At 41.8% G+C, this 26,950-nt stretch overlaps 1 protein-coding gene across 1 annotated transcript; it reads right to left on the minus strand.

The window, feature by feature from the left end:
* Positions 1-26,014, minus strand: mrc1a (mannose receptor, C type 1a). The gene is made up of 30 exons (XM_084048592.1): positions 25,881-26,014; positions 25,200-25,601; positions 24,509-24,682; positions 22,534-22,689; positions 19,676-19,789; positions 18,944-19,087; positions 18,291-18,473; positions 17,433-17,590; positions 16,953-17,069; positions 16,715-16,830; positions 16,138-16,286; positions 15,154-15,353; positions 14,840-14,955; positions 14,287-14,368; positions 13,362-13,506; positions 13,179-13,217; positions 12,627-12,790; positions 12,315-12,379; positions 11,878-11,978; positions 11,309-11,448; positions 8,715-8,823; positions 7,101-7,273; positions 6,179-6,284; positions 5,152-5,384; positions 4,210-4,375; positions 3,237-3,389; positions 2,349-2,465; positions 1,878-2,045; positions 1,675-1,707; positions 1-1,054 (listed from the first exon to the last, which is right to left on the minus strand). Exons 1-30 carry the CDS (start codon positions 25,948-25,950, stop codon positions 816-818), a joined length of 4,332 nt encoding a protein of 1,443 aa, XP_083904718.1. The 5' UTR covers positions 25,951-26,014; the 3' UTR covers positions 1-815.
* Positions 26,015-26,950: the final 936 nt, after the last annotated feature.

Raw genomic sequence — 26,950 nt, forward strand, 5'->3', positions numbered from 1 at the left:
TTTCAAAATGCATCTTCACGTCCTTCATAGCGGGTGCTTCTATCTATACAGTACTATCTATACCACACAATTTCTGTTCTGAATAGAGTCCATGTCAGCTTATTGGGCTAAGGTTTTAACCACTTAAACCCTACTGTACCAAATTATGTCATAATACTGTAGGCGAACCTTCGATGAACGTAGGCGAACATTCGTAGAAAATTGCAGAGTGACAAGCTTGTGAGGTTGTAGATCGTCTGTTTCCGGCAAAAGATAGTTTTGGAAGAAAATGAGAGGACCAAGGATAGAGCCCTAAGGGACCCCGGTCAATGAATCATATAGGGTTTAACTGGTTAAAAGCACATCTGTATACGTACATAAACCAACATATTGCATTATTTGTCATAAAGCTTGTTCAGAAATCATCATCAACAGTGTTCACATTATCACATATCAAAGCAATCATTCTCTTTTGGAATTGTGCTGCATTAAGAATGGAGATCCACCATTCTATTTCCCCATAATTATCCATATTAACTAAACTTGATGATTGGAAATCACATAATATCTTTGTTTCTCTCACAGAACCCCCCAAAATTCTGCTAAATTATTTTAAGCAACTCTGCAGTGTTCATCTACCCAAAGCGACAGAACTCGCCACCAACGTTCTCCGTCTTTCTAAATTGATTCTGTACTTAGTTGCATGCCGGGTGTTTCATGCTGTAAATAACAGATATACAAGGTCACAAACGCGTCACATTCGTGACGCGTTGTGAGCTTGTAGATCTGCCATTTACTGAGCATGACACCGACATGCAACTAAGTATAACTGAGGCTTAATTAGCCTGTTCGTTCTGTTCTATGTTGGCCACCAGTCCCTTTGTGTCGACGGCAGAGCGGATGGGGTTGTTGAAGTACAGGCTGTTGTCGAAGGTGCACTCTCCCAGGACAGGGGTGGGTATCCGTATCCTATTGCGGAGCAGGAAGCCGCCGAGTCCCACCACAGCGATGATAACCAGGACCACAGCGATGGTGATGCCGGCGTACCCATGGGGAGCCTCCTCCACTATGGGGGCTGAAAGACAAAATAACAGGCAAGGCAAGGCAGTTTTATTTGTATAGCAACATTTCAACAACAAGGCAATTCAGTGTGCTTTACACGAAACATCAAGCAAAGGAAACACAATTATACAATGACAATAGGATGCATAAAACAAAAAGGGGTGAAAAACAACAGATACAGTTACAGTGCAGAAGAGAAAAAACTGGAAAAAATAAAAGTTATTCAATCAAAGGCAGCGGACAAAAGAAAGGTCTTTCTTTAAGTAAGAGCGGCAGCGCAGACCTGCTGTTTGTTCCAAACATGTGGTGCATACAAAGTATTTTCAAATCAATCCTTTGACACACACAGTGAGCCAGTCTAACAATTTACCACTTTCAATCTGGCATTCTTATTTTGGCCATGGTCATTGTAGGTGAAAATATTCACAAAATGTACCCAAATCTTTATATTTTCACCAAAAAAGGAAAACAAAAGTGAAAATACAGATAGAGCGGAATATTGTGAGCTTACGCTATGTTCACTACATAAGGCTGTGTGTAAGTACGTCAGTGGTTAAGAGCTGGATGTTCACTTGTGCACAATTATGAATTAAATCAAACTCCATTTCTTAAAATAAAGTCCCCGTAGCTTACCGGTAATTGGAGGCTTTTCTGTTGGTACAATAACTGTAAAGCAAGCATAAGTAGTGTAAACAACAGATGGATAATGGCTACAGTAACCATTAATGATAATAATAATAATAATAATAATAATCATTGACAACCAATGTAAATGACTGATTTATCAAAAAGGTCTACCTTTAATTAAAGAAAACCTGATGATGAGTTGAACTTACTTTTGGGAGTTTTGCAGATGTAAGACTTGTATCTATTGCAGCTGTTTGTGCTCCATTTACCACTGTCAGAAATGACTTCTACACAGGAGTCCGACTCTGATAATTTTGGCATCCCCGTTTTCCAGTTGGTATAGTCCACCACGCTGTTATCAATCCACATCCATTTACCTAGAAATAAGTGGTCCGAGATCACCTATCAGGATGACTAATACTTCACGTAAGTAAGTGGTCATTAATGGAAAATAAACCCCTTCAGGAGTTTTAATCATATCAGTTTTTGTGTCTGTGCATTATCCTGCTTATTACACAGCTATTACACAGCTATTTGTGAACAAAAATTACACAAAATCGATTAAAAAAAATGTCTGCATTTCTGGAGAGAGCACCACAACACAAGAGTTATGAGCTGCCTTCAAACCCATGATGTCAGGAGTTCGAGACCACAGTCAACATTAGCGAGTGCACTCTCACCTTCATGGCTCTTGTACAGGCCGGTCCAGAAGGACTTGGCACCGTCCTGTAGAAGCTCCAGGTTCTGTTGGATGAACTGACCCTCCGCAGGGTCCATGATGCTCACCAGAGTCGCTCCTTGGGACATAAAAAGCAATTATCATCCAGTCATCATTTAGACCAGGGATCTTCAACAGGGGGTCCGGGAGATACTGCAGGGGGGCCGCAAAATCTTTGTGTGATACAAACTTCTTTTTTTTTTAATTTTTACATGAACTTACTTGAACCCTCGCATCCCTATTCTGGGGGGAACATTAGCCGAAAATAGCAGATCTACAAGCTCACAACGTGTTGTGTGAGCTGCTATTTTCGGCGAAGAGGATTGGTGTAGAGGGAAAAAAGAGCAGACCAAGAACTGAGCCAAAAGTCAAGTTTACAAAGTATTGAGGGTTTTAAAGGAGTAGTTCACCCAAACAATGACTTATTTTCAATCAATTACACACCCCATGAAGAATAATGTGACGACCAGCGGAGACTCAATTGAGTCTCGTACTGACCAGCCAATTATTCGCTCAGGAATGCGACAAAAAACAAACAAATCTCCATGAATTCAAGCCAAGGCTTCACGGGGTGTGTACTTGATAGAAAATAAGTAATTTGTGGGTAAACTACTCCTTTAAGTCGTTAAATATCTGGAAATGCACATTAACATGAATCCAATATGTAGTGGGGGGGGGGTCCCTGCTTCATCTCTCTCTCAGCTAAGGGGTCCTTGGCCTGAAAAACGTTGAAGACCCCTGATTTGGACCATAATAAGTTCCTCACCCCCCACCCACTGCTATGAAGGCAAAAATATTTAAAAAGGGAATATGACTATATCACTAAAATGGAAACAATGTAAAGCCTTACCCATTCTCATACATTCCACTGTGGCGTGGGCCCAATTGTCCACCACGGAGTTGAGGAAGGAATAACAATGACCCCTGAACGGTACCCAGGTTTTTCTCTTCTTTGGCTCTGGACAGATGCCAGGGAGCTGCGGGGGGTCCGTGGGGGCTATATCTGTAAAAAGATAGAGGAGAGAACAACTTCAAAACCAAAACACTCAAAACACTCAAAAGGTAGTTGACATAGCCATCCCACATGCCCTCGTTCATGCAGGAAATTCTTTCTTGTATGTTGTGGAACACTGTTTCTCAAACATATGGCTCGGGACCCATATGTGTGTTGAGAACCATTTTTTATCGGTAAAAATATTAAATATTCCCTTTTTTCTCGTTTCCTAAAAAAAAAGTTTAAACAACAAAACGTCACAACTTTTAATTGATTATTTCTAAATCAATTAAAAATAAAAATAATTCCAACATTTTAGTATTTCAAGTATTTCATAAATGAAATAATTGTTTTAAAAAAAAGAAGAAGAAGTAGTGAAAATAGCAGCTTCACAAGCTGCTTTTGTAGATCTGCCATTTTCACTAGTTTGGGTCTTGGGCAAACGTCTTATTTCTCTTTTGGGTCTTGAGCTAAACAGTTTGGGAACCACTGTTATAGAGCAAGCATTTTGCAGCACAACCATGGAACCCATCCGCTTACTGTACCAGACTATTCCTTGTCTGAAAAGAGCAGCATTGATTTGTTTTCCTAAATCGTACTATCACTACAAAGGACCCCAATGGAAACAAGCCATAGTGCTTTCTTGGGTTTAAAATCCTCTTAACAGACCTTGTATTGAACTGTACTTCCCTGTGCTCGTCTTTGCAAACTGTTAATAAAGTATTCAATCAATATTCAGTCAATCATCATTAATTTTACAGGGGCGATATATGAATGGCAACTTTAATGGAAATGATGATGAGGAGCATGTGTTGAATGATTGTCTCACCTGGTGACCTTTTGCACAGCGAGTAATAGGTACTGCTGCATGTCCCCGTTTTCCACATTCTGTCCACATCCATATAAACGCAGGCGTAGTTGTTTTTCGGCTCATTCGGACCCCACTTTGTGTAGGAGAGAGGCCAGTTATCAACCCACTTGAATCGGCCCTCAGTCTGTGGACAAGACAACATGGTGCAATGTTAATGGAAGCATGGCACAGCATAAAAGGCCTGTCTAGAAATAGCAAGACCACTGATGTGTTCTTAAGGGCCCACTTCACCCATTTCAACCTATCTTCATATAACTGGTCCTCAATAATGGTCATTATAATATGGTACCCTTTTTGTCTACTCTGTGTCTCAGAGGAGGGCTGTGGACAGTTCAGAACCAGTGACGACCCGCCTACCAGTGACATCATCGGTAGGCAGGTTTGGTCATTTAACACAAGATTTCAAACGTTTTATTGTGTTTTTTTATTAATGCGAGAACAATGGCTTCCATTACAGTATGCTAACTTTCCAGGAATAGAAAGCCTGCAGTTTCTATTCGCTTGGATTCCCCATCGACGATGTCACTGGCAGGCGGGTTTCTGAACTGTCCACAGCCCTCCTCTGACACGCAAACAGAGTAGACAAAACATTATACCATATTATAATAAGCATTAGTGAGGACCAATTATACGAAGATAAGGTTGAAAATGGGTGAAGTGGTCCTTTAACCACATCCGTATTGTGGGGAAAGCTTTAGCTGAAAATAGCCGATCGACAAGCTCACAACACGTCGCAGCAGCGTGATACGTTGTGAGCTTTTCGATCGTAAAACAGAAAACAGAAAATACACTATAGTATAGAGCCCTGAGGGACAACCATAGGGGTTCAAGTGGTTAAACAAGGATGATTTCATCATTACAGAAATTATTTTCACGATTTGGTTTTGGGGTTCCCATCACCTCGTTGTTGTTGAGGCCGATCCACACAGGCTCGTTGTACTTGCTCATCTGCAGTGTGATGTAGGCCTGGGTGATGGGGTTCAGGATGCTGGCCAGGTCAGCGTCGTCCGCCTGGCACTGCCTCCTGGCCTCATCCCACCTCATCTTCTCCTTCACCAGCTTGAAGGAGTCGTTGCCCAGCTTATAGAAGGTCTTGGGTGACACGGTCGTGGCCGGGACCACAATCTGAGAGTCTGCAGCCGGAGGAATCAAACAAACATCGTCATCTGTCAGCCATGGCTCAAAAACCTTCACTTTCTTGAAGAGTTATTTTGGCAATGTCAATCTGAAGCACTTAAACCCTCAAATTCAGTGGTTACCCAAACTTTTTAGCTCGAAACCCAAAAACATTTCTCGTCTCCCCGCAGGACTCATCTACTCATCTACATGCTCACAACGCACATTGTGAGCTTGTAGATCTACTTTTATGTTTTTTTTTTACTTTTAGGCCCGGTCACATTTTCCCTTTTTTTAAAACATTTTTGAAAATCTTATTTTATGTGAGAAACGAAATGGGTCCCCGACCGAGTGTTTGGAAACTACTACCCTAATTCTTACATTGTTTTTTCTTTTTTTTACTATTACTAATTGTCTACTACTATTGTCATTGTTGTGGTAGCAAGGTACTTTGTGCACAGTACAAAATTGCATTTCGCTCCTACTTGTATGAGTAGTGTCAAATAAAACCTTCTGATTCTGATTCTAGACTTAGTAAAACGGACCCGAGTTGCACTGTACTTGGTGTTCTCTTTTTTCAGTCTACATATCTTTGCCGATCTACAAGCTCACAACGTGCCACACATTGTGAGCTTGTAGATCTGCTATTTACAATCGTGAGAAACATTTTCATTGAAACATTTTAACAACACCCATCTTGTATGGGGGGTCCCTGGCACAACATATTTTCTGATGGTGGTCCGAGGTTCATTTTGGGGTCCTTGACATGAAAAGGTTTGAGAACCACTGCTGTAGCAAACAGCTTCCTTACCAACGTTCCTTTTACAGATGAAGCCACGACTTGCGCCACAGTCCTCCACCTTCCAGAAGCCAATCTGTTTGGGGGAGCTGCCCACCATGATCACACAGTCAAACACCTGTCAGACGGCATGAGAGGTTTGTTAATGATCTGGGAACGTCCACCCAAATAGAGCTAAATATGCTCAATATGTGACCTATGAATCATCACACCACTTTTTCACAGATATCAATATCTGCGTTCTCATGTGTCAAATGTGTGAATGAACTAGTCTATTCAATCCAAATCCCAGTCAGGAGGGAGCTAGATCATTCACTATTCAATATGCAGATGTTATTTCAAATTAGTGTGGTGAAATAAACCACCGCTCATCCGTTAACCAAAGACTTAGACGAGGTGCTGGAGCTGAATAAAAACAGTATGAAACAGAAGTAAAAGTACTCATGCATACAGAAGGTCCCAGTATAAAAATAATTTGAAAACCGATCTAAAGTGCCTGGTAATGTTTTGCATTTCAGCTTGTAGATCTGCTATTTTCAAATTGCCAAAGTATATAGGTCTGAAGTGGTTTTGTAATAATAATCTAAATCTAAGAAACTAGTAACTAAAGTTTTCAAATAATTGTAGCGAAGTAAAAGTACAATGTCTGCTTTTGAGATGTGGTGGAGTAGAAGTAAAATGATTGAAAAATGGAAATACTTCAGTAAATGTACTTAGTTACTTTCCAACACTGCTTGTTTGTTCCGTTTCAAATGAGCCAGATGAAATAACTTTGAGATCCACTGTATGACCACCACATACTGTACTATCATAATCAGTCCCTGCTTAATACAGTATCAACTATTCAGTGCTAGTAAATAATGTACATGCAGCAGCTGTGCAGTTCATCAGTGAAATATGCATGTGTTGTGTAGTTGTGTGCTCTGCTCTCCACCTCATCCATAAAGGAATAGCGCCCGTCAGGCACAGACACTGGGTGTCCCTTGGCCCAGTTGGTGAATGAAACCCCTCTGCCTTCTGTCCATATGAAGCGCATCTCCCAGTTGACGTCGTTCATGCCAATCCACATATCTTCAGGATACTTCAGCATCTGTGTCGTTAAGAATGCTAGTAAAAAAGGACAAACAAGTCTATATAAGTACTTGATTTTTTTGTTTTGCTGAACCTTTCTTTATCAGCAGCAGTTCACATGGATTAAAGCAAAATAAGATCTCACGACTGATTATTTTTGTTAAGACAAGTTTTAACCCATTAAGACCTGAGGCCGCTTCTAAACATTTTCAAAATCCTAAAAAAAAAAATCGGAAAAAATATAAAAAAAAACATTTTCAAGATTTTTCAAAAATAGCAGATCTACAAGCTCATAGCGCGGCACTCGGTGCCGCGCTATGAGCTTGTATATCTGCTATTTTTGAATAGCCAAAGAAATCTAAAGTGACAGAGATGGGTTCCAGGTCTTAATCTGTGATTTGTGAAACGGCATGAAAGGAGTCCGACCCACGCTAGAGCTCTGTTTCCTAGACAATTAGCACAATAAGTAAAATTATGTTTTAGTAATATTTTCTCTGCTGTTCTACATACTGCCAACCAGGTGAATAAATCACAGATTGAGGTTTTAACCTTTGCTTTTATGAAATATCTGAGACATTAGGGTTTTATGGAAGAGGCTTCTGAACATGTTGCTAGATTGAGTCCACTTCAAATGCTCTAATATTAAAATAATAACCAAAAAATAGCCTATCTAGAAGCTCTCAATGCATTGCAGAGCGACACATTGAGAGCTTGTAGATCATCAATTTCCGCTGCATGCTATCATAGAAGAAGACAGGCCAACTTCTATAGAATCCAAATGACTGAAATCAGTCGTGGCGACCTGAGCACTTGAATCCATGAGTTCATCACATCTCCTTAATTACACACCTTTACACAGACTAGCAACACTGGGATGAGAGTGTGAAGAGAGTGGTTCCTTTACATGTTTTTACTCATTTTATCATCTTTTACGTATTTTTACTCAGTTTAAGTATTTTTACTCAAAAGTGTGTGTGTGTGTGTGTGTGTGTGTGTGTGTGTGTGTGTGTGTGTGTGTGTGTGTGTGTGTGCGCGCGCGTGTGTTTGTTGCACTCCTGTTTGTGTATAATTAGTGTAACTGGTTGCATCTTTGTGTTATGAAGACAATTCTCCTATCCGGATACTACCGTCAGGAGAAGGCGTGCTCTACTCAAGGGGATCTTGAGGAGTAGTCTCTTGGGATTAACTGGGTGCAGATTCGTGGTAATACATATAATAAAGGAACATCCGCACTCTCTTCAGTTATATTCTTGATTTATTTTTTAGGGTGGACAGCCGCAGCAGACAGTCTATCTGGAGAAACAAATCTTTGTGTTGCAATCAGCCACAGCTGTTGAGGTCATGATGAGGTCGTGCTCAAACATACGGACAGACACACACACGGACAAAGTCAGATATAGGAGTGGTTAGCACCACTCAAAAAAAGAGTTAACCGACCATTTAATTAGAACAGCATGGTATGTTGTTTGTCACTCACCCTGCTCTCTCTCACTGAGGACGGACACCAGATTTCCTCCCTGGTTCATGCAGTGGGTCCTGGCTTCCTGCCAGTCCTTCTTGTTGGTCCCCGAAACAAATGTGTAGCACTGTGTAAACATGGCGTGTTAATGCTGTGTGCTGGAATAACACATAGGCGAGGGCCCGGATAAGATAACAGCAGCATCCATGCCCAGGTTAGTTATGGTTGTAATGTGGCAGAATGTGGTGACTGGTGACAGAACTGCGTCACATGGGCGGAGCGCATCAGAAACTTGGACCTCGGCAGTGGCCCCCAAATTATTTTGGGGGGGTCCCCAGATGATTAGCTTAATGTGCAACATTGTTTTCTCACTAAACAGTAAACAAACCAACACACGTATAAGTGTATAGGTATCTGCACATTTCTAAAGTCACAATTTAATGACCTTTAAGACCTTTTTAATACCAAATTGGACAAATTGTCAAATAGTACGTAAGAAAGAGGCAAACATTGTGAAAATAGCCGATCTAGGAGCTCACAACGCCTTGCTGCGCGGGGCGTTGTGAGCTTCTAGATCGGCTATTTTCACTATATTTATCTGTGGAACTGAGTCAAACTAAATGTAATGTAATGCCTACAATTCCTAGTGCTTGTCAGTGTGGGGGGTCTCAGTTCAAATATAATCATTTTGGGGGGTCGCGGCCTGAAAGGTTTGGGAACCCTTGCTCTACGGGGACCTACCACGGGTCACAGACAAGGTCAGAGAGAGAAGGATGGGGCTGCATGGCTGGGCACTGCGTCAGGCACCCGGAACTGGTGACAAGAAAAATGACACTGTGGGAGCCAACCCAGGGCAAAGCTATAGGAAAGGAAAGAGGTGCACCACCTATATGTAGACGATAGACCATGCACTGCGGCGCGACAGCGGAGCTAACAACACCACAGAGCTCAAGACCCTGATGCTGGACAGGAGGGTGTGGAGGGCAGCGATTCAGGAGTCCCAAGATAGTGTTGGCTGTAGACCACACTCTCGCATCGCATCAACTACTACTTGCCTGACCTTAAAGGTATAGTTCACCCCCCTAAATGACTTTTTAGCGGCGCGATCCTGCTCTATACACGAATCCACGGAGCGCTGCCCTGTAGGTGGCGCCGCCATTGCTGCGGTGTCAAACTCAGTCAGCTGCTGCTGCGGTTCTGTCCGTCTGTTGACGTTACTCTTTACCTGCTTGGCTGTTGAAGCAACCATAAACTACACAGGTTCATCCCGATTTTCTGTACATCTTTGTAAAGTTAGTGTTAGTAAAAGTTAGTAAAAAGCAGGTAAAAGAGTAACGTGAGCAGTCAGTGACTGCAGCTGACTGACACCGCGCAGCAGCAGCTGATCGAGTCTGACACCGCAGCAATGGCGGCGCCACCTACAGGGCAGCGCTCCGTGGATTTGTGTATACCTGACTTTGTCCGTGTTCACCGTCAACGCTCTGATTGGTCAGACCCGTCAACGCTCTGATTGGTCAGACCCGTCAACGCTCTGATTGGTCAGACCCGTCAACGTTCTGATTGGTCAGACCCGTCAACGCTCTGATTGGTCAGACCCGTCAACGTTCTGATTGGTCAGACCCGTCAACGCTCTGATTGGTCAGACCCGTCAACGTTCTGATTGGTCAGACCCGTCAACGCTCTGATTGGTCAGACCCGTCAACGTTCTGATTGGTCAGACCCGTCAACGTTCTGATTGGTCAGACCCGTCAACGCTCTGATTGGTCAGACCCGTCAACAAAGTTATTGGTCAAGCTTCACGTGACACATGGCTATAAACACATTATAAACACATATCTATGACATAATGTATCAAAGGCGCCGCTACCTTCACACAGGGTGTGATTTTTTCCTAACGAGTAGTCACTCCATACTGCATGGAGACTTGAATTCATGGATATTTTTAGCGGCGCTAGCCGCTCTATACCTGACTTTGTCCGTGTTCACCGTCAACGCTCTGATTGGTCAGACCCGTCAACGCTCTGATTGGTCAGACCCGTCAACAAAGTGATTGGTCAAGCTTCACGTGACACATGGCCATAAACACATTATAAACACATATCGATGACAAAATGTATCAAAGGCGCCGCTACCTTCACACAGGGTGTGATTTTTTTTTTTTTTTGTCGCATTCCTAAGCCGATAATTTGATGACCGGCAGCGGTTCCGGTAGGCGACACAAAGAGTCTCCTTTGTGTCTCCTACTGGAACCGCTGCCTACCGGTCCGCTGGTCAAATTATTGGCTTAGGAATGCGACAAAACAAAAATTATCCATGAATTTGTCTCCATGGGGTGACTAATCGATAGATTAAAAAAAAAGTGGTTGAACCATCCCTTTAACTGCACCTACTGGTCACTCAAAGAGGAACACATTTCTGACACACGTTATATCTGAAGCAACCGATCAAGCATGCTGGAAAATACAGGATGTGAACGGCAGCTTTAATTTGTAGATCATATCCTTAAACTAGAACTAAGACCTTCATATTGAACAAACTCTATGGATACATGCAAATATATACAGGTATTTTAATAGTGTCTCTATGCTGAATAATATTTTCATTGTGTTTACCTTTCCTTGAAAAGCAGTCCATTCTGGGGCACATCCTCCCTTGGGGACCGCGGTGGGCTCCATGGTTGTATTGATGAAAGATGTACTTCTCTTACAAATGGAAGGGCACTCCATGCCACAATTAATATCATTCCAGTACCCTACAGGTGCAGAAGTCACAGATGTTCTTTTATGAAAGTTGGTAACTTCACTAATACCATGTACTGGAGTTAGTGTGTTGTAGCCGTCATAATCGTTCCCATGTTTAAAAATGATTATACATTTTCAAAGATTTTCCAAAAAATAGCAGAAATAGCAGATCTACAAGCTTACAATGCGTCACTTCGTGACGCATTGTAAGCTTGTAGATCAGCTATTTCCGCTATTTAAATAAAAAAATGTAATACAATTATCAAATGTATGTGTATACTTGAGTTACTTGTCATAGTGGAATATTATGAATACACATGAAATGTGTTTTCATAATATTCCAGTGTTCAATGCCATGAGCACAATGAAATCGTTAATCGCACTTATTTGTGTGACGATTAATCGTCAACTTAGATTTGTGTGACAGCCCTACTACTAACCCATGCTCTTGTAGAGGGTCACACAGTTCTCTTCATTGTTGGCAAAGTTGGGTTCATTGCGTTCCCATGCAGTGTACGTGACAGGGGTACCATCCATCCAGCTGGAAATACAAAACCAAACCAAAAAAAAGAACCAAAAAGAAAGGAGTCAATAACTCCCTGTTTAACAATCTGACAGCATTCTATAGACAGGTTTCCTGTTAGTAAACATTGAGAGGAATATGACCGCGCAGCTGCGGGGGGAAGCCTATGGGTGCGTTTGGAAATTACGCACCGGAGCACACTCGCCTATTAGTTTGTATTGGCCAGTGCGCTCACTGCCGCTCAGGGCTGTATTTTCGAACGCGCCTTCCACCCCCAGGCATGCGCAGATTGCGCATTCTGCTCTGTGATGACGTCGCTCGGAAACCCGTCTATACAAATGTGGTTTGATTTACCTAAATGATTTATCCAGATTTATTGTCATGCCAATGTAGTATTGTCCATCTGGGCCTCTTGATATCTGTGGGAACAACAATGATTTGTGTTACATTGCAATACATCCAGTATAGTTACAAAGACCTTGTAGGAGTCTTCACGTGTACAGGCAGGGTTCAGTTTTCTGGGTGGGGTGGGGCAAACACGCATGCCTCTGCTTTTGATATTATCTACCCTCTGGTCATTTAAAAAAAACAATATTACAGTGTTTGAGAGCTAGATATACATGTGTTTTCTACTCAACTCTCTGGGCTGCATGGTCTTTGTCTCACCTGTCTCCATAGGAATCTCCTCTCACTCTCTGCTGTGATGACTGCTAGGTCACCATGGTTGGCTTTACAAAAGGCTCTAGCCTCGTGCATCGCCAGGTTGTCTGAGTTGATGAAATACTGTGTGTCATTGTATATGACCCAGCCGTCTTGAGTGGTGTTGTACACTGCAAAGAGAAGAGAACAGCTCTAGAGTTTAGACTGTGTCGTGGACCAATTTTTATGAGTTTTTAAGTAAATATCCCCTTTTTTGTGTCTTCCATTAAAAAAAAGGAAAAAAAAAAATATATATATATATAGATATATAGATATATTATTTTTATTTTTTCAGAACAAAGTTACACAGCACGAAGCGACGCGTTGTGAGCTTGTAGATACTGTATACTATTTTCACTAGTATGGGTCCCGAGGGAACTTCTAATTTCTCTTTTGGGTCTTGAGCTAAAAGGTTTGGGAGCCACTGGTTTAGACTGCAAAGGGAACAAAACAGATCTAGAGTTTCCAGTTTTGATTTGCAGGGTTGGTGTGAGGAAAAAAAAGAAGAAGAACACTCACCTTCTACAACTTCGGTAGGCTCAGGTTTGGGCGTTACACCTGGAAATACAGGAACCAACGCATCGGAAGAGCTTGAGTAACAGGCCACAACTTTAATTATTTGTTACAGAACAATGTATCAATATGATTAATTGATAATCAGGGTGAATATGAACTCCATTGTTGGGACCCAGGCAGTAGTACCTTTGCGTATCTGGCAGATCCAGTCTTTGTAGGATTCACAGTGCAGATCGTTCCAGTACCATCCGTACGAAAAATGAAGCTCCACACAATGCTCGTCGTCATTGTGGTTATTTGGTTCCCCAAAGGCCCAGTTTTCATAGCCAAACTAGAGGAAATGTTGGAAGAATGCCATGTCATAAAGCTGCACTATGAGACTTTCCTCTACCACACGTATTTGAACCTGGTTTCCTGCACAAGTGCTGAACCTTTTACCGTTGAGATAGTCTGGGAGGCATTGCCTCGGAGTTTGGACGGCGGGGGCCGTTGTGATTCAAATCAACAGCCAATGAAGAAAAGGGGGCGGGATCCACATGCAGTGGGTGTTGCATCTAAATAGGATCGACGGGAAGCAATTTCCCCTTGAGAAATTTCGGCCGCCATTGTTGTGTACTGCTGTTTGCCTCTCGTCGGACTTTTTAGACGAGTTGCACAGCTCTCAGACCGGTAAGAGGCGTGTCCGCTCAGATTCAGAGCGTAAATAACATCCCGCCCACAAATCCCAGGGCTCTGGCCCAGAAGTTCCTCGCCGAGCCGGCGAAAACTTCTGGGAACTCAGATTACCGTTGAGATAATAGAGATCTGCCTGCTTGCTCAGGGGATACATTTAATCTTGACCTTCAGGTCAAAATTTGTGTCAGATCCTGTGTGTATAGGTGAAACATGACCTTTGACACGATCTAAATGTCTCAATAGAGGAGCAGGGAGACAAAATACAACCACCCCAATTGTATTAGTTATATTGTATTAACATACTCTACCATACAGTTTGGACACAATTACATTTACTCATAAAAAATATTAATAATATTAATATAAAAAATAATAAAAATAACAAAAATTATAATTATAATAATAATAAAGAGTAGAAGTAAGCAAGTGCTCTTACAGCAGTTCCATCTGACCAAACATAACTTCCATGGGTTCCTTGTAAGGTGAGACCAATCCAGGCCGAACTGGAGGAATGAAACCTGCACAAACCGAGGCAGAGGAGAACACAGGTATAATAGACCATTTCAGTGGTGGAGGATTATTACAGAAATCCTGCCATTACATACTAGAGATGAAGCGGTTCAAATGGAAACAAATTTGGTACCATTTGTACACTCTCAGAGTTATGGGGTCCTTGAAATTAAGAAGTTTGAGAACTGATTCATAATTGTTAAAGTGCAGCTACAAGTTAGTAGAATAGTAATGTAAATAGTACAGTAAGAGTATAACAGTAGTGCAACATCAACTGAAGCATTCAAAATACAAAATAATTGATTACCGTAAATTACATGTCATCATGTGACACATTACATCGGAATGGCATAGACTGACATACTCTCCGATACCAGCATTTTAGGCAGTATGGGCAGCTTTTCCGATACTGGTCCCGGTATCGGAACAACTCTATTACATACATTAGGTTAACGTATGGAGAAATCAGATTAACGTACGGAATGTTGTCCACGTCCTGCGAGCCGTGAATACTGATCAGGTTGCCGCCGATGGCCTTGCAGAAATCCTGCGCCTCTGCATGAGTCTTCTTGCCATCAGACTGTCTTTTATAAAGCTTTATTGGTGGGAGAAAAATGCTTTGATAAATACAATGACCATTAAGACATCATTTTGAGGTTCAGCTGAGTCAGACACTAGTTATTCAACCATTCCCGTGACACAATGGAGCTGACAACACTTTTGTGATTGAGGTCAATGCTGTGACTGGCATACTGTATAACCAATCAACCGCAGTTCAGTTGGTCCTTCGTACCTTGAAGCAGACATTCCGTTTGGCAGCCGAGTACCACCCAGACGGGCAGCTGAGAGGTGGCGTGGTGGGCGGGGCCAACGTGGTCACCACCCCGTCGGCTCGCTTCTTGCAGATATACTTCTGCTTGCTGCCGCAGCTCACGACGTCCCAGAGGCCAGCGTACGCTCCAGTTGTCATAGCAACGCAACCTTGTTTTCTGGCTTTTTTCAAACACAGCAAAAAGAGACAAGCGGAGACAAAATCATAGATGCATTGATCTCTGAAACTGCAACTGGGTCAAGATAACATACACATATTAAACAAGTTCTGAGGGCTGAGGTCAGTGGGAAGCACATTGGTCTAAAGGTTTGACTACTACTCCATACTGTCTGTCTAACAATAGCATAAATAACGAATGTAAAGTTATTGAAGCTATATTAGATATGCACTGACAATGCACAACATTGCTCATGCACTCAAAAAAGTGTATAGTCATTTGATTTCCCTCACTGGTGTTCCCACCGCAGAATCAATCTTTTCCAATAGGCCTATTACGACACCCTGTCTTGAATTATCGTAATTAAACCATGACCACTTACCAAAGAAAAAAAGCTTCCCGTTAATATTTTTGTTACCTTCCTATTTAGAACAGTAATTCAACTGTTAACCGGAACGAAATGTGTATGTATGTGGTGAATACAAGAATGCTCGCCCCAAAACACGCTCGTCCCGGGTCAAATCCGGCGACCTTGGAATGGTCGCCACCAGGTATTCCTAAACGTAACCCTCAGTAAACTATGACCAAACCTAACCTAACCTTATTCCTAATCTTAACATCAGTAAAACTATGCCTAACCGTAAACGTATTCCTATCCTTAACCTCAGTAAAACGAATACAAGAATATAAGAACCAGGGGCGAATATTACCGAACATATAAAATGTGATCATGGCAGTTAAAAAAAGAAAGAAATCAAGAGTAAACTTTAAGTGACATTCTACTGTACCTGGCATTCCTAAATTGAAGTGGGTGAACTTGACTTCTCTTGCGGTGGTCCACTCGAATGTGTGTATATCCTCTGTGTTGGAAAGGCCTGTCCAGAAATACTTTTCTGGCCTCAGACCCACCAGACTGACCAAGAAGGCATTTTCATATCTGTAGAAGAACACATAAATGTGACAGTATGGAGTCAACATATCGTCACTGTCGGGTGGGAACCTTGGAAATCCAAAACTGTTCCTTTTTTATTATTATTTTAAAATAAAAACAATTTAAATAGTAAAGATAGTCCATCTATGAGCTTGTAGATCTGCTATTTTCTTTGGTATTTAATTTGGTTCAACAATCTTGTATGATGAAGTACGAAAAAACATTGAAATTTGAAATATGGAGATACAGTACCAAGGTTTCGGTCATCCATCATCAACATGATGCAACATGATATTCAGATGAGAAATAAAGTACAGTAATTCTCAAAAGTCTCCATGGGGCTTCATAAGCTCCATAGGGCCTTTAATGCACATTTGTCAGTAGCACGAGGGCCAGAATAAATTCACTTCTCTACCTTCCCAAAAAAGACATACCTGTCAGCCACATCAAGAAGGTCACCGCCAGCACCCTTGCACGTCTGCTTTGCCTCATCAAAGGTTTTTGTCTCAGCTCCAACATTGTAGCAATAGGAACCGAACCTCTTCCAGCCCTTTAAATGGTGACAACAATAAGAATACATTCAGATCAATTTACCATCATACATTTGTATCTGGTCTCATCATTTTTCCTGTGTGCTTTCACCCTGATTTAAAGGAAAACTGCATCACTCACCAGCTTGCATCCTGGGTTCACATCCTCCTGGGACCCTTGACCCGGCTTATTGGAGGCCCTCTTCTTGCACATGTATCCATACTCCTTCTCACACCCGTGATCTGCCCACCTCCCCTCCTGTAAAGGCAGGTTATACAAAATGAGTCCCAAAGAGCATACATACCCAAAACAAACAAAAATAACAGAGGAGACAAGTTCAAGAACTTATAGAGTACTACATTTTCCGGAGACTCAATTGAGTCTCCTACTGAGCAGCCACCCGGTCATCAAATTATTGGCTCAGGACTGCGACAAAAACAAAAAAATCTCCATAAACTCAAGGCTTCATGGGATGTGTAATTGATTGAAAATGTATATTTTCTACTCCTTTACCTGAGGAGGCTTGCACTTCATATTTATACAATCATTTATTTTTCGCAAATTCTATTAAGGATCACTTTGTAACTTTGATGATGAAGTGATTTATATTATGATTATTACCTGTCCTCTGATGAGGACACAGTCTTCTTGGAGATTGATGGCATGCGATGGCTCCCCGGTCTGCCACTGTGTGTAGGTGACCTGCGAGTGATCAGACCACTCAAAGAGCATTTGGTTCCTCTGATCGTTAAACCCAATCCATAGCACATCTGTTGGCACTGGAGGCACAGAAATAGACAACAGATGAGGTCAGATATAAGGCGAGGTTGCAGACTTGACTAGAGTCTTGTTCTTTCTTCTATTTTTTCAGTGAGTTTACGTTTTGTTTCTAAACTTCTTAGCATGTCTTCTGGGATGTATTTTTGTTTTTTTTATGCCTTTATTGATAGGACAGTAGACAGGAAATGTGGAGTGAGAGATGGGGAGTGACATGCAGCAAGGGCCGTCGGGATTGAGAGTCGAAACCCGGGACACGCTGTCAGGCTACAATGAGCCTAGGTGCCCGGACCGCTACGCCAGCGGTCCGGGCCACTTCTTAGCATGTTAACCACTTATATATTCCCAGGGGCTCTATACTATAGGCGTCCTTCTGTTTTTGCTCTACAGTAAATATCTTCTCCAAAAATAGCCAATCTATAAGCTTGTAACGCAGTGCTTGTAGGTGAAAGTTAACCCCAGATGTTTGAGTTTAAGTATCCAGCAACATCACAGAAACTGTGGAATGTATCTGATTATGTAACTGCCATTTAAATGTCTTTGTTTTTACACACTCAGATCATGTGACCGCTTCAATAAAAATCTTGCATACAGTATTATAAAAAACTATTCCTTAAATTTAGCATACATCTGAGTAAAATCCAGAGCTCTGAGTGTAATAATGTACGTAGTAGCAATGTACAACATGACTTGTGAACTCACGGTATCCGGACTGGGATATAACGAAGCTCTGCTCTTCTATACTGTGTATACTGGCGAGGTCTGCCCCTTCTTTGCGGCAGGCAGCCAGGGCATCTCGCCACACCATTTTGCCACGCTGCAGGTTGTAGCAGTTGCCTGAATATGGGACCCAGTGATTGGGACAGAAGCTGGGCTGGTCTTTGCCTAGGGATGGATACATATCAAAGAGTTTAATGCAGGAGACACATTGTTGGTTAGTTACACATACACACACACATTGACATTTAGTTACTTTCCACCACTTAGTATAAGTATATCTATGGCTATATCTACGTATATTGTTATGTTGTCGTTTTAGTTGCGGTGTGGAGTCTGCCATCCACTTGAGAGTTTTGACAATTTTTGAAACATTCGGAAAGATTTGGCAAAAACATTTTAAAATTCACCCAAAATAGGGACCTTAATGTGGTTACGGGTGAAATTAAGTACACTAAGAAGGTGGGATCTGATCCTAGGCCAGCCAAAGGTATGTTTGGTCCCAGAGGTCTATATCTACAATGATGGACACATACTGTATTAACTATTTCTAACATGGTCCATGAAGTTATTTGTGATGTTGTGAATGAATCCAACAACAGAAGAGAGACTATAGTGTAATAATGGCAGGTGTTTACCTAGAGGGGCAGGAGGCAGACCGGTGGAGTTTCCTTTGCGACATATGTAACCCAGTTTCTTATCACAGAGGCTGCTCTCCCACTTTGACGCCTTTCCAGCATTCAGGGTTGCACAGTTGCTTCCAGGCTCTGACGAAGGGTGGCCTTTATTCGGACACACACACACACACACACACACACACACACACACACACACACACACACACACACACACACACACACACACACACACACACACACACACACACACACACACACACATTTATTGTATATTTGTAGACATCAAACCTAAAGTCCTGCGTCATCAGGGGTGCCCGGCTCCAGTTCTCTCCATTCCCTCCCTGAGTGCACTCACCTATGGATGCCAGCTGTGCAGACTATAGTGTTCTTATGCCACTCTGTGCTGGTTTGTAGGTTCTGTTCTGTTCTCTGTTTGCCATTGTTTGTATGTTTCAGGTTGTATCTTAGTCCACACTTTTAGCATGTATGTTTGAGTGTCTGGTGAAATTGTTATTGTACTGTTATTTAATGTTATTTTACTGTGTATTGTGAGATTTGTAGGTATGTGTTTAAGCCATTAAGACTGGAACGCATCTGTGTCACTTTAGATTTCTTTGGCTATTCAAAAAACTGTTTAGGAGTTAGGTAAATTTCCATCCTGACTTCCTGTTTTGAATTGCGTCCTAACAACGTTGTGTCGCGACACATACAGTAGTATTGTGCTTTACTCACCTGGACCCCAGTTTAAATATCTGAATGGGTTTCCATTACTCCACTGCCAGCCACTCTCGAAGTCCAGGCTGTTGAGTCCAATCCACAGAGATGTTCCATAGGTGTTTGTCAAACCTGAGTCAACAACAGTCATTGTTACTGTAGTACACTGTAAACATACTGTAATGTTCCTGTGCATTTGGTTGGAAAATAGCATAACAGACTACTATGAATATTCACAACAGATTAAACATAGTGTATTGTAGCGTTTGTAACAGTAATGATGAGTCAATGAAAACTAATCGGCTTTATTACTGGACATCACACTATTAAAGGCTACTGTCTGGGTCATCATTAACTACATTATACAGAGCAAAGCTCTATCATGACTCAGCACATGCAAAGAACCAAGAGACCATCATACTGCGGGGTCACACAAAAGCATCAAAAGTAGCTGATCCGGGCCACGTTTCGATCTTGTCGATTTGATACTTTTGCTATTTCTGAATTTGAATCCTGAAAAGTAACAGCTCTGGACATACAGTATGAGGTTTGCACCCGACAGAGACGAATCAGACGATATGTATATGGGTCATTACAATACTGTGTGTATTGTAATGACCCATATACATATGGGTCATTACATATGGACCAATCATTGCAGCTTAAGTTCCGCTGCATGCTGAATGGTTGCTACAATTGACCTCACTTAAAGGCCACGTAAAGAAGGCCATCTACATCACTTTCTTGGTCCAGCTGGCAGACTTGCCGCACTGGGAGCAAAACTAGAGTCGAACGTGGGATCAGTCCACTTGTTATAAGTGCCTTTGAGCTTGTTTTTCTGTAAAGTCGCTTGTAAATATTGGTGGTTGCGGATTGCAGTTTTTTGGGCTGGTTTCTAAAGTGCAGTTTATTTGGGCTCGCTTCCATTTTTTATTTTTTATTATATTTAAACGAGTGGTTCTCAAATATGTTCATGTCATGGACTCCCAAATGAATATGTATTTGTCCCTAACCCCACATCTGAAAATGTTTTGTGCCAGGGAGTTAGTCATTTTGTGTTTGTCATTTGTTTGAAAATGGCCGATCTACAAGCTCACAACGTGTAGCATCGAGGCGCATTGTGAGCTTGTAGATCGGCTATTTTCAAATAGCCGATGTACGTATTAGGTTTACTTCTTTTGGGATTGTTTTCCTAGACCTGGTTGCTTATTTCTCTCACAAAATCTGGTAACACTGCGTTGGATAGAATACATTGAAGTCAATGAGAGACGGATGGACAAGTGTATGAATAAACTATATTTTTGAATGAAAATGCGACCTATGTAAAATAATTGCTTCAAAACTAAAAGAAAAGAAAATTGTTTTTCCGATGTGCACACTATAATTATATTGAAGTGTCTAAATAGCACAAAGTACGTTTATGAATGGGCAGTAACTATAGGCAATTATTTGACAACCTTTCAACAAATTGTCGCGATGACATTCCATACTGCAGTATGAGTAGTCAGATACGTACTCAGTGCTCTTTAGATGCTTCAATAAAATTATATACTGTGCACATTAAAAACACAAGACATCAGAAAAGTTATTTTTTTTCCTGAACCAATCATCTGACAAAGGTCACAGTCATTACAACATATTGTCTGTTCATAGGCTTATCCACCTGGCTCTCATTGACTTCAACATTCGCCTTCCAGGTGCGTCAATGACACATGCCAGGGCCAGGCGTAGAACGTTTCCGTACATTCTTTACATGGCCTTGTCTCATTTCAGGAAATTGTCTAGATCGTTCCATGTCACACATGGACGAAACCACTAGAGATGTACCGATACAATTGTTTCCTTCCCGACACCAATTCCATAACTTGCGTATTCGTCGATATTGAGTACCGATCCGATACCAGTGTGTAATTTAAACAAATATAGGACAGTGGTTCTCAAAGTAGGGTCCAGGGACCATCTGGGTTGCTTGAGGGGGTTCCAAATGGACCCTTACAGGTCTATAACTTTCAGAGTTGTGGGTGTCCTTGAAATGAAAAGGTTGGAGAGCCACTGATCTAGGAATACATCAAAATTCTATTCATAATTGTTAAAGTCCAGCTACAAGTTAGTAAAATAATAATGTAAATAGTACAGTAAGAGTATAAAACAATAGTGCAACATCAACTGAAGCGTTCACGACATGACTGTAAATGAAATATCATGTGATAAATGAATGGCATAGACTGGCATACTCGCTGATACCGATACAAGCATTAAGGCAGTATCGGCAGCTTTCCCGATACTGGTATCGGTATTGGAACAACTCTACTGGCCACCAAACATGGATGCTGCAGATGGTTTGGTAGAATGCATGGCCGAGGATACCCTGAACAAAAAAAGGGGAGGGGGTCCTCCTTTGACAGCAGGTAACCCATCGTTGCTCTTGTAGCCAAGGCACAGCTCAGCAACAGGCTTGGGCTAATATCCTTGGCCTGCCCTTAGTTTGATAAACACTGACTGTCAGTGGTGTAAAGTAACTACAGTAAGTACATGTACTCAAGTACTGTACTTAAGTACAGTTTTGAGGTATTTGTACTATACTTGAGTATTTCCAATTTCCAGCTTAGATGAGCTATTTTCAAAAGCTTTTTATACATTTTGAAATGAGACATTCTGCATAAAATAGTACTTCTACTTTTGGTACTTTGAATATATTTTGATGCCAATACTTGTACTTTTACTAAAGTAAATTCTGAATACCAGACTTTTACTTGCAACATAGCATTCCTACATTGTGGTATTGACACTTTTACTCAAGTAAATAAATGTGAGTACTTCTTCCACCACTGTGTGTAGGCTGTGAGGAGGTGGCCACTGGCCAGTGTATACTGTACCTGAGATGTATGTCTGCTCATGGAGCTCAACGATGCTGAGGAGGTCGCTGCCCTGCTGCATGCAGCTCTGCCTAGCCTGGTGCCAGGTCAGCACCGACTGGGCGTTCCGCTGGTACTGTACCCCCGTCACTGGGTCCACATCCCAGCCGCTGGTCGCTGGAAGAAGTATGGAAGATGGAAAGGCAAAGTGGAGTGAATTAGTAAACTGGGGTCATCAGGGAGGGGGGGACCATAAGGTCTCTCCTCTTTATAGTACATAAATAATGATGTGTTAATAAGTCCAGTGATCATTAGTCTTTGTTATATGGATCTTGTGAATAAGCAAGATTAGCTGATAAACAGCTAAAAGACACGCACATCCCAGACCTACTAGGCTGGGTGCTGGATCAAAAAAAGTATAATAAAAAAACAGTATGAGAATAAAGAAATCCGCACACCAGTATTCCTGCTGCCAAATCCAAAACGTGGTAACATTTCGAGCCCCCAGGCTCTTCCTCAGGCCTTCGAAGGTCTGAGGAAAGTCTTTTTATTCTCATAAGCAAGATAAGTAGACAGAAATTGGTAAGATTTACATTTGCATTGCAAGTAACTCAGTGACAGAGGTTTTCTTTTCCACTCACGAATTGCAGATGGCCTATTCTTTTCATAATATGCCCCTGTCACAATCACGGAGAGTTAACGTCTGTCTAAGATTCAGCAAGATAGCATTTTTTAAAAGTGTTGTCAGTTACGGAGGATGTGCTTGATCTAACACATACAGTATTCTACAGGCCTTTCATATCTATGACCATTCACCCGACATGATAATGAGAGGGGAGCTTGCTGTCTTTTCCTGGCCTTTTTCCTGTCCCAGTTTTAGAGCAGTGTCAGCTACACGGGCCGGAAAAGAAAGACAGTGCTGTTGACACTTAACAAGGCAGGAAATGGTGGTGTTTTTCTACTGAGGGGGAGAGGAATGGACCTGGTCAGCAATGAGTGACCCCCTCATTGATGACCGGGTTCCTACTGGCTGCGTGTCGAAGTGTCCTTGAGCAAGACACTGAACCCCTGACTGCTCCTGATGCATATAGGTTGGTGCCTTGCATGGTTTTGCCTCCACTGTCCACAAAACCAAATCATGTTGCTATACATAGTCTCTGTCGAGTGTAAACCTCATGTGTCCAAAACTGTTACTTTTCAGGATTCAAATTAAAAAATAGAAAAAGTAGTAGATCTACAAGCTCAAAATGTGTTGCTTCCCACCGTGTTTCGAGCGTGTGGATCTGCTACTTTTGATGCTTTTGTGTGACGCTGTAGTATGATCAAGTAAGGGGTTAATTTATGAAAAAACACAACAAGTTAGTAATATGGAGATAAGAGGTTTCTGTCCGACAATATATAGTAACAACTAAAATGACACAGACGCTTTCCCAGATTTAAAAAGCATCACACCGCGTTGCAAAGCGACACGATGTGAGCTTGTAGATCTGCTATTTTCAAATAACTGTTATACATTTGAAATGTGTTGAAATGGGACCTTCTGCATAATGAGTATGTTTACTTTTGGTACTGTAAGTATATTTTGATGCCAATACTGTACTTTTTACTCAAGTAAATTTCGACTATCAAACTTGTACTTGTAGCAGACAATATTTCTACAATAGGGTATTGATACTTTTACTTAAAGGAGTAGTTCACCCAAATTATCAACTTTATATCAATTACACACCCCATGAAGCCTTGAATGGAGATTTTTAGTTTTTGTCGCATTCCTAAGCCAATAATTTGATGAGTCTAGGAGTCTGAAAGAGTCTCCTATTGACCGATGACCGGGTCATCAAATGATTGGCTCAGGAATGCGACAAAAACAAAAATATCTCCATGAATTCAAGGCTTCTTAGGGTGTGTACTTGATAGAAAATAAGTACTTTTTTGGGTGAACTACTCCTTTAAGTAAAAAATTAAATGTGGAACACATTTCTTAGCTTATACTTACATTTGGTGGGACAAAATCCCCACTTCTTCACCTGGTTGTAGTCTGTCTCTGTGGCGCACCAGAGGCCTCCATCTGACCGACCCTCCTGTGTGCATTCTGCATACCACTTTTCCCCAAATTTGAAGGGGAACTGGCAGGGGCCTCCAAAGGAATTGCCCCCTATTGTGAAGATCTCTGAAAAAGGGACAAATCGTGATGTTACTGAGCAGTAGGGATGGGACGATAATCATTATCGTTTATTGTGATAAAAAAAAAGATCACAATAATCGTATCGCAGAGATTTAAATTTATCGTGAAATTGTCCTCCGTCATACACTCGGATGAATTAGCTTTTGTTGAGCTGCAAATTCAGTACCACTTAAACCCTCTATACTTGATAATTTTATCAGCAGGGTACAAGCCTTTTGTATACTGTATGTTTTGTCCACATTACAAAAAGGTGGCATGAAAAATGTGATGCTGTCATGTTCAGCCACATGAACCTTAGCGTTGAAAATCGTGAAAATACACAGCTCGCAAATCGCAGATACACAGCTGTATATCGGTGAAGAGATTTGGTGTAGAGGGAAAAAAGGAGGGGGCCTATACCATAGCTCCCTGGGAACTCATATCAATGTATATAGGGTTAGTGATGAGAAAAGTGCACTCGTAAATAATTTTTCAATTACACACGTGCGGCTTTAATCCCTACCTTGGAATCCTTTGGAGCAAAGGTCACCCTGGGTACCAAATATTCTCCAGCGACTCCAGAGCCCTGAGCCCTTCCAGATCATTACATTCCTCTCTCCCTTGTTGCCCCAGTTGAGATGCAAATCTCGATCCTTTAGGCCAAAGAGAGTCTCATTCTTGCACTGCCAGTGCTGCAGCTCATTCTTCTCGTCGCACGGGAAGAGCTGCACCTTCACCCAGTCCTTTATCTCCTGGGCCCCCAGGCACAGCTTCAGGGACAGGCTGAGGACGCGCGACTCTGAGACCCAGCGGAACTTCTGGTTCTCCGCGTGGGGATCACACCGCGCCACCGTCACCGAGGTGGCACTCTCCACCTTGATGCACTTCTGTTGGTTCTCGTTGTAGATCAGGAAGGAGCCCGTATCTGTAAGCAGAACAGTATTGTGGTAGTAAGAGACTATAACCTCACACCTCATACTTTAATCAGCAGCACACACACAACAAAAACTCAAAATGCAAGTTTGAACATGAATTTGCCTCAAAAGTCCATTGCATCCCTGACTGCAGTTAATTATTCCTGGTCAGCTCAAGTGAATTGCAACTTAAAAAGTGCAATGAGAGCGTTGCACTTCTAAGTACCCCTCCTTTGTACAAACAAATCAAATGAATGAAACCCTGTCAGTGTCAGAGATACTGTACATACCTATTTCAGCAGTAGTGCAGAGGGCTTTCAGGAGGCAGAGGAGCAAAGCAAAGGATAGGTGGAGTGCCATTACTATGCTCGGTGCATAATTCAGTGGTTGAATGTGAAGATAGTTGTCCACTCCGGGGAGAGGGGAGCTCTTGCAGTGCAGTGCTAAGATGCCTATCACAGAGCAACAGTGAGATAGAGACATAGTGCTTCCCTCCCTTAACCCTACTAATATGTATCCTGTCACATGGGTTGGCAAGGTTTTGTCGAGTGACAGTAGTTTCCATGCAACTTATGTCAGAATGTCAGAAATAGAGAGAGAGGGAAGAGGTGAGGTGAGGGAAGAGAGAAGCCTGCAGCCTCATATCATAGTGCATGGGAGAGTCAAACAATGCTTCAATCACAGCTTCAAAGTCATATAAATACATTTTTTTTAAAGTGTAAAGTCCATGCCCAGAAAAGCAAAGCCTGATCTGAGTTTGAAGATATCTTTTGGTCGTTTTAATTAATTGACTAAGGTCCCAGGTCTGGAATGAACTACATCTCACGCATAGACAAAGTGCTCACATTTCTTACTTAAGTATAAGTATCAATAAGTCCTGTATGCAAAAAGTATGCAACTTGAAAAAGACCGCAAGGTTGAAACATCGTACCTGCTGCTGTTTGCCGTAAAACATTTTTGGAGCATTTAAGAGTGAGTTGCGAGCCCCCATCTTGTTTTTCATGATTCTGTTTTTGCAGTTTGGCTCAGCACCAAGAAAAGGAGGATGTGTGTTATTTTTTCTTTGAATTAATTTAAGTTACCCATGTGCCTGTGATTTACTGTCATGTCAATCTATGGTGCTGAAATAAGCAAGAATGGGATATAAGCATTGCCCTCATATTCTTCAGACATATAAAAGCATATGTACAATATGTTAATGTGTGTGTGTGTGTGTGTGTGTGTGTGTGTGTGTGTGTGTGTGTGTGTGTGTGTGTGTGTGTGTGTGTGTGTGTGTGTGTGTGTGTGTGTGTGTGTGTGTGTGTGTGTTTTTGGGTGCACATTTAATGTTTTATGCCCATTAAACTAAAGTAATTAATCT

This window comes from Gymnoscopelus microlampas, assembly GCF_963454915.1.
Source record: "Gymnoscopelus microlampas genome assembly, chromosome: 22".
Classification (NCBI taxonomy): Eukaryota; Metazoa; Chordata; class Actinopteri; order Myctophiformes; family Myctophidae; genus Gymnoscopelus; species Gymnoscopelus microlampas.